This window comes from Echinops telfairi, unplaced genomic scaffold (assembly GCF_000313985.2).
Source record: "Echinops telfairi isolate 266 unplaced genomic scaffold, ASM31398v2 ScPeMD7_7424;HRSCAF=8462, whole genome shotgun sequence".
NCBI lineage: Eukaryota > Metazoa > Chordata > Mammalia > Afrosoricida > Tenrecidae > Echinops > Echinops telfairi.
The window spans coordinates 49705442-49714611 of record NW_022111324.1 but is presented as its reverse complement, the minus strand read 5'-3'; the positions used below and the strand labels follow the sequence as shown (position 1 = coordinate 49714611).

Here is a 9170-nt window from a genome sequence, read left to right as displayed (position 1 = left end):
GTGCCATAGTTTAATTGGTCTCGCTTTTTCTTTTTGTAGTGTATAAAATAATAGGGCTTATTAAATTCAATAGCATGTCTGAATTGATGAAATATCGTCTACTTGCTTAATAGATTTTTCTGGCTGCAACTAGCCAAATAAGTCTGATTAAGATGGGAAAACTTACTATTTGTATTTGGTCAGGAACACTTAATGGACCAATATATTTCACTTTATTACTTAGCTATGCTCAGTGAGATAATTTGCCGTGAATTACCATAATGGTCAACAGCAGAGCAGAATAGGAAATTGAAGTAATCCAGGGACAACCTAAAATTTATTGTATCCCCACACAGCAAAATGTAACATTACCTTCTCACCCTTCCCCATCATTCTTGCACCCAGCAAATCAGATGGTAGAAATACTACAAGGAATATTAGGAAAGAGCAAACAAATAAAAAGGAACAATAAACATCTGAGTCTAGATCAGAATTATCAATGGTAAATCCATACCCTATTACTCAAGAGCTTAATACTAAGTCTTCTTCATAGTCCTCCATTAATATAACTCTGCTGGGAAGTAAAGCCACTTCCTATTTGTTTCTTTTTCAGAAGTCACTGGAAAGGACATCGTTATGATCTCCCATAGATCTGTCTTTGAAATCAGAGAGGTATAATATTGTAATGACCTCCTTTGGTCTGTCTCTGAAATCGGAGAAGTACTTAATGGAGAAAGCAATAAGGGGAATATTTTGAATCCCTGTGCATCCATACCACCATTATGACCAGTTTTGACAGCAGAGAAAAGGGCACATAGGGAGGCGTCTAAGTCTGAGATCCAATTAGCCCCTTCCTTTTCCAAATCCCAATACAAATCATTTGTTGTGGGGTGCCATGGAGTCGGTTCCGACCCATAGCAACCTTATTATGTACAGCACAGGGAAGCATGGCCCATTCTGTGCCATCCTCACAATTGTTCTGTTTGAGCCCACTGTTGCAGCCACTGTGTCAATCCATCTTGTGAAGAGTCTTCCTCTTTGTCCTGCCCGACTTTACCAAACATGCTGTCCTTTTCCAGGGCCTGGTCTCTCCTAAGAACATGTCCAAAATACATGGGACAACGTCTCACCATCTTGACTTCCAAGGAGCATTCTGACTATACCTCTTCCAAGACAGGATTGTTTGTTCTTTTGGCGTCCACAGTACTTTCAACATTCACCAGCACCATAATTCAAATGCACCCAATTCTTTTTGTCTTCCTTTTTAATCTCCAACTTTCACAGGCACGAGGTAAATGAAAATAATATGGCGTGGTTCCGGCATATCTTAGTCCTAAAAGTAGCAATCTTGCTTTTCAACATTTTAAAGAGGTCTTGTGTCGCACTTTTTCCCAATGCAATTCCATCATTTCATATCCTGACTGCTGCCTCCATGAACATTTGATTGTGGATATAAACAAGACCAAAACCTGGACAATTTAATCTTTCTTCCATTTATCATGATGTGACCTATTCGTCCAGTTGAGGATTTTGGTCTTCTTTGCATTGAGGTGCAATCCATACTGAAAGCTGTAATCCTTGGATCTTCATCAGCACTTGATTCAAGTCCTCCCACGTTCAGCAAGGCTGTGTTATCGGCATATCACACGTTGTTAATAAGCCTGCCTCTGAACCTGATGCTGCATTCTTCTTCATATAACCCAGCTTCTCTGATTATTGGCTCAGTGGGGTCACATGTGAGGCTGTTAACCACAATGTCAGCAATTCAAATCTACCATCTACCAGGCACTCTGCAGGAGAAAGATGTGGCTCTCTACTCCCATAAAGTTCGTCTCGGAAAAGCCATAGGGGCATTTCCACCCTGTCCAATAGGTTTTTATTTGATACAGATTGAATGGGTACGATGAGAGAATACATCCCTGACACACACCGTTCTTCATTTTAAACCATGCAGTGTTCCTTCGTTCTGCTCACACAACTGCCTCTTGAACTATGTACAGGTTTCACAAGAGCTTAATGAGGAGTCCTGGAATTTTCATTCTTCTCGGAGCTATCCACTTAGTTATGGTCCACATAGTCGAATGCCCTGGCACAGTCAATGAAACACAAGTCAACATCTTTCTGGTATTCTCTGCTTTCAGTCAAGATCCATCTGATGTCAGAAATGATAGCCCTTGTTCCACATCCTCTTGAATGTAGCCAGAACCTCTGTCCGTCAATGCACTGCTACAACCACTGATCTTCAGCAAAATTCTACTTGTATGTGATATTAATGATAATGTTCCATGATTTTGAGGATTCTGTAGGGTCACCTTTCTTAGGAATGAGTACAAGTGTGGATCTCTTCCAGTCAGTTGGCTAAGTACCCGTGTTCCAAATTTCTTGGCACAGAGTGCTTCTAGTGATCCATCAGCTTGGTGTAAACATTTCCACTGGTATTCCATCAATTCTTGGAGCCTTGTTTTTGGCTCATGCCTCCAGTGCAGCTTGGATATCTTCCTTCCTTTAGTAACATCTGTTCTTAATCACATGCCACTTCAAATGGCTGAATTTAAAGGTCTTTTTAGTTCAGTGCTTCTGTGTATTCTTCATTTTTTTATGCTTCCTACATCGTTTAACACTTTGCTCACAGAATCTTTTAATATTGTGATTTGAGGCTTGAATTTTTTCCTTTGGCTCTTTCAATTTCAGATGTGCTGAGCGGTTCTTCCTTTGTAGTCGTCTGACTCTAGGCCTTTGCACATTATAATATTTACTTTGTCTTCTCAAGCTGTTCTTTGAAATTTTCTGTTCAGCTCTTTGACTTTATCCTTTCTTCAACTTGCCTTAGCTACTTTATGCTTAAAAGCAAGTTTCAGAGTCTCGTTGGATGTTCACTTTGATCTTTTCTTTCTTCCCGGTCTTCTAAATGACATTTTGCTTCTTCATGAATGATGTTCTTAATGTGCTCCACAGCTATCAGATCTTCTGGCATTAGTGTTCAATGCGTCAAACCTGTCCTTAAAATTCAGATGGGTCAGACTCAGGACAGGATTTTGGCTCTTCTCAAAGACTTGCTTTCATTTTCTCCAGCTTCAACCTGAACCGAGCAACCCATGGTCTGTTCCACAATCAACGCCGGCCTCGCTTTATCTGCAGGTGTAGGCATTCTGATTTCTGTATGTTCCATCCGGAGAAGTCCATGTGTACAGTGACCCTTTGCGTTGTTGAGAAAAGGTATTTGCTATGAACAAGTCATTGGTCTTGAAAAATTCTACCATTCAATCTCCAGCTTTGTTTCTATCGCCAACACCATAGTAGTTCACTATTGTCCCTTCTTCTTTGTGCCCAACTTTTCCATGCTAATTGCCAATAATTATCAATGCCTCTTGGTTGCATGTTTAACCAATTACAGACTGAAGAAGTTGGTAAAATTCTTCAATTTCTGTTATCACTAGCTTTAGTGGTTGGTGCATAAAGCACTAGCAAACACCAACATCTCTCAACAATTAGGAAAAGCATGGTAGGTAGCACTCTTTAACACAAGGGAGCACATCATGTGAAGTGGCAGCCTGTGCAAAACAGTGTTTACTAGACAACCATACCTCAGAGGTAACTTCTACATCGGTATCGTCACTTAAGGACTTAGAGTCCTCAAAATCGTCACTCTTTTCCACTCCAATAACCTGGAAAGGCAAAAACATCCTATTAATAAGGTTTACCAGTTTTAGATGAGGTGGTTACGCAACAACAAAAGACAGGACAGATCCATGAAAAACTCACATTGTATCACTAGCGCTTAAAAGGAGATGGCTTAAATTTGAGGTTGAAAGCATGATTCAAATAACATCCTGTTGGAGCCCTTCAGCAAGATAAACCATCAGCAAGGACCTGGACCAGTTTCCAAATACCTTCTGCATTCAGATAGGGCCCAAGGTTTTCACGAAAATAAAACCCTCAGAGTGAAAAAGCCACCATGTGGGCATTTTTATCTTGGCTCCAGGCAGACATCACAAGGATAAATGATGCATACATAGGTTGAGAAAACGAGAGGGGAAGAGCTCTGTGTAAAATGCATGCCAGATGTGAAGAACGGAACAAATCCCTGCAACATTCACTTTCAAGAGTAAAACCAGCCATGTCCTGCTCTGGCCACCCTATGAAAACACGCTCAAGGTCAAGAAACAAAAAGCCACGAAATGTATGTGAGCTGTATCCCCACAAAAGTAGGCCTGCTTTTTGGCATTTTCACTCTCTTCTAATGCCCCCCACCTACCTAGTCCAAAAGCCTATTGTTGTCAGAGTAGAGCTGTCTGACAGGCGGCCGGGCGGCCACATCTTGCACCCACAAAGGAGTGAGTGGGTTCAAATCACTGGCCTTTTGGTCTGTGGCTTGGCACTTAACCACAGTGTCCCAAGAGATCCCACAGGAACCCACATGACTAGGAAGAGGCCATAAGTGAATAAAGAAAAAGGATGGCAGAGCTTAGGTGCGTTTTTTGCTATAGTTATTCAATGAATGCTTACTGAGAATCTTCTACGTGCCAGGCATTGGCTTTACTGCTGAGTTTCTGTTGAGACCAAGCACACGTCTGCATGATTCTTCTTGGCATACTCACACCACATGCACTCACGGGCTGTAACACCACCCCCACCACCCCCATTTTAACACTAACAGATGTAAGAAGTAATCATTTACCTTTTCCTTCAGGTATAAAACTATCATGGAATCAACAGAGAATTCTAAATAGGATGTCTTCCTACAGGCAGTTTAAGCCACTTTAGACCTTGGTCTCTTGGTAGAGAGCAAGGTTTCCGGAAGGAAAAAAGTCCCAGTGAGACTCCCAGTCGTTGTTAGCAGCCCCCACCTCATGGTGATTTCACACACAAAGGAACAGGACACGGCCTGGTCCTATGCCATGCCCAGGATGGACTGGACTGTTCTGACCCACAGGGCTTGTCCTCACGAAGTGGCAGTAGGTTTCCAGGCCTTTTCTCCAGTCCATTGGTCTATAAGCTCTGAAACCTGTCCAACATCCTAGCAACAAGCAAGCTTCCATGGACAGACGGGGGCAGGGCAAAAGGTACAATGGCTGGGAATCAAACTAGGGTCTCCACACAGAAAGCAAGAATGATAACACTGCCCCTCTGATGCCTCCTCACAGTCAGCCTAGAGAAGCGGGCAAAACTACAAAACTACACCCACGAAACCAAACCCTCTCCTGTTTTTGAGGCAGCCTTGATGAACTTAAAAATAAAATTGAATATAAGAAAATATTTAAAAATAAAAGGGCTTTTGATAGTAATTTTCTGTACAGAGGTAGAGATCAGGCCACTAAACCTGTGTAAGTTATACAGTGTACACATGAATACAATCAAGATTGACATTTTTCCACAACATACCTTTTTTTCATTCCCTTTCCCTAGTTCTTCACTTGTGTGTTCAGTACCAGCAGCTTCAGCTTTTATTCCATCACCTAACTGCTCTGATACTGAATCATTCAGTAACCACAAGTCATCTGTAGTGTCTGAAACAAGGGCAGTACCTATATCCTAGTGGAAAAAAACAGACGTAAGTTTTCACATTTTGAGGCTTATCAGAGATGTTGAATCAACATCGATGGACTCAGGGCCTTCACACTGTATCTCCCAAGGACACGTTCCCCCACAGAACAGCTCTTCACTCCACAGCCTGGCACCTACTATGTCTCAGCTAATGGATCAATATAAGAATGCTTCACATGGGCCACTACTCTATTCTCACCACCAATCAGGGTTACCACCCAGTAAACAGTCCTGAAGGGCTTCACAGATAATAACTCAGAGTTGCTCGGCTAAATAAAATTCATTCTCTATGTCCCTTTCCAGAGGCGACTCAAGAAGCTACAAAGCAGTCCCTTAATTAACTGAGTGCCACGTTCCTTCTCTGGTGGTCAATGGTGCTTACTTACTAAAGAAACAAGAGAAATGCTTATGGTAACAAAAACTCTCTGCCTCATCACTGTCTCAACTCTTAAGCAACTTTAAATATATAGAACTTACTTACTTTCTGCATTCCTCTGGACTTTTTTTTTTCTTAATGCTTGAAATGAACTTGTCACTGAAGGCTCCAAGTCCATTTAAGGTTTACTTTTCCCCGTGATATGACTGAACTATTGAATTATGATATACAAATTACTTGCCAATAAAACGGTTGGAAAAAAGTTTTAACTTTTCCCACTTTTTTTGTTTAAGTCACTCAGACCAATTATGAAGGTCTGTGGGACAAAAAATCTGGAGGGATATTTTTTTGTTGTTGTTTTTAAAGATGCACACTAAAAGTATAATTAAATAGCCCCTATCAATAATATCCCCTTTAAACCCTCCATAAATATTATTCTTTTTCCCCCTACGCAGCGACCCTCCCTCTCTCCTCAATCTCCTATCCCTCCCTCTTACTGCTTCCACCACGTCTTTGGCCTCCATGCAGTCATCAGTCATCTTTTTACGTGTGAACCACGTTTCCTTTTGCTTTTCCTTATGATGACGGTGCTAACTATTGATCTTTGTAAGACTGACCGCTTACTAAATGTTTTCTGGTTTGCGGTGTTTAAGAGAGTTGTCATTATTTTGTTTTGAATGCCTAATATTTCACTGTCTGAATGTACCAGAGTTTATCTATTCCTCTGTAACTAGGGCTTGTGGTTGTCTCCATGTTTGTGCATGACAGGAAATGGTGCAATAAACATAGTGTGCATGTATTTATTAGTGTTGTACTCACCATTTCTTTAGGGTGGATATCGAGCAGGGAGTCTGCTGGATCATAAGGTACTTGGATTTGCCATATGGTTTCATAGTGCTTGTGCAATCCCACTGCCCCACAAGCAAGGTTTGAGCGTTCCACTCTCTCCGCAGCCTCGCCAACATTTATCGTTTTGTTTATTGAATTTTGCTAAGTGTCGGTGTGATGTGCTATCTCCTTGTTTTTGATTTGTACTGCTCTTATTGCTAATGAATGTGAACATTTCTTCATATGGTGTTAGCTCCCTAGATGGAGCTCTTTGGAAAATTGTGTATTCATGTCTTGTGCCCATTTTTTCATTGGGTTGTTTGTATTTTTCCTGTTAAGATGCTGTAGTTTTCTACAGAATTTGGACATTAGCACTTTACCTTTGTAATGTATTATTACTGAGTATTTTTTCCCAATATGTGAGTTTTCCGTTGACTCTTTCAATGAAGTCTTTTTTTTAATGTGGCTAGACATCTCTTGACATACATAAAGAAGTACACAAAAAGCTCATGAAAAAATGGAGTTAAAACTTTTAACTTTTGAAGCCCATTTGTAATTCTTTAACTTTCTAAGACAATTTATTATTTTACTATTATTCTATTTTCATTCATTTATCAAACCAATACTCACTGAATAACTATTATATGCCAGCTACTGATTTACGCTGAGCCATAAGATCCCAAACTTATGTGGCATACCACCCCCTTTTTAGAAAAAAAAAATTAGCGACACCGTGGCAGTTATAAATTATTGTACCAGACCCCATAACCCAGGGTAATGTGTAAGGCAATCTGCTTTTGCAGCCGCAGAGGCGGTACTGGCCACTTTGGTAAACACTGAGTTAGGCAGTGAAAACAGAGTAGGGAATAACTGAGAGACCCCAATACACAAATACTACTTTCACCAAGTGAGACGTGCAGTGGAGAACAATTCAAAGAGCAGAGGAGCCAGAGGAAATCTTTTTGAACCAGGACTTTTTTAGGACCACCACTTACCCGTGCACACCTTCCAAATAATGAGCGAGAGGATCTTCCTGGATCAGCGCAACATGACAGTCTTGCTGGCCAGGGATAACCTCTCTGAGAAACTGCACTTGAGCGAAGTTTCACATGATGAGGAAGTAATACAAGGACTGAGGAAGAGTGTTAGAGAGAGGAAAAAGGAGCTATACAACATCTGAGGACGAAAGACATTGTGGACTATGGAGTCAGTATGAGGCCTGTCTGTCTGGAATGCACATAGTAAGAGTGGTCGGTGGGTCAGACCACTAGCAGCTAGGGGAAGGAGTCTAATTTGTCCTCTGCTTGATATATAACGCCATTAGAGAATCTGTTACATGACAGTGATGTGATCTCACTTTGCCTTTCAAAACGAGCTTCTAGAATTTACTTTTAGAAAACTGAGCTATTTGATAGACAAAGAGCAGTTGCGAGGCTGCCGATGATACATGAAGATGGCTTGAATCAGGGTTACAGGGGGTGGAAGTACTAAAAACAGGTCAGTTAGATTTAGGTTATGTTTTTATATAAAGAACATACAATAACCTGGATATGCTATGTGATAGAGAAAGAAATCAATGTTATTTCTATGATATGTAGCCAGAATACCTGGGTAGATAACAGGGACTGTTGATAAAAAAGGAAAAGTTGGAGCAGGGATAGTTGGTGATTTTTCAAAGAAACACAAGGATTTCTACTTTGAACATGATAAGCACGCAGTCATCTCAGGGGAGATCTTGAGTCGACAGCCCTATCTGGAAACTGGGCATTCTGGTGGCACAGGCAGGCCGAAGAGACAGCTGGGCGTCATAAGCACATCAACGGTATTGAGAGCCAAAGCACTGAGCAAGAATTCTTACACAGAATGCAAGGTCAAGAGTCACAGAAAATGCTACTCTTTCCGAAGAAAAACAATTTCGTTCACCTTCGAATGTGAGATTTACCTGATTTGTCTGTAAATCAGTTGAGCCATTACTTCTAGGTGTATAGTTGTTTCTCACGTTTCCTAAAAACCACCAGGGCAGGCCAGCTACATCCCACTCCTCAAACCCGAGGTCCAGCACAGAGCTCTCAGCTGGGGTTAAATTTTCTATCAAGTCTTCATCTACAGAAGTCAAATGAAAAGGACGGGCACACAACAAACACTTAAGAACCAATCAAGTTTCTCCTTAAGATATTTATAGACTTCTTTATCAGATAAAAAGAAATTCCTGTCCCTAGGAAGAGGCAGAAATGAAGTATCAGTCTCCGTGGCAGAGGCCAGGTCTCTTCCGCAGCTCAGGCTTCATCAGCACGCTTCAACACTAGAAAAAGATGATCATTCACCACGCAATCTGAATTCTGACAGCAGCACAGCAATCCCCGAGTTCACAAAGGGTGTTTAAATGGTCGTTTACTGGTTGAGTTAATTTATTGTGCCAACCTGGCCGATAATCACATGTGGG

General features: G+C 41.2%; 1 protein-coding gene across 3 annotated transcripts in view; it reads right to left on the bottom strand.

Annotated features, from left to right (window-relative positions):
- MDM4 (MDM4 regulator of p53) overlaps nt 1-9170 on the bottom strand; it is a 54036-nt gene that overhangs the window by 5913 nt on the left and 38953 nt on the right. For 2 of the 3 annotated variants that reach the window (XM_045298010.1, XM_004699828.2), the window contains exons 8-10: nt 8670-8830; nt 5362-5511; nt 3564-3644 (exon numbers count right to left, since the gene is read on the bottom strand). In XM_045298010.1, coding sequence (XP_045153945.1) covers nt 3564-3644; nt 5362-5511; nt 8670-8830 — 392 coding nt within the window. Of the gene's footprint in view, nt 1-3563; nt 3645-5361; nt 5512-8669; nt 8831-9170 lie in introns of those variants that run through there. The other variant, XM_045298011.1, reaches the window with a different exon arrangement.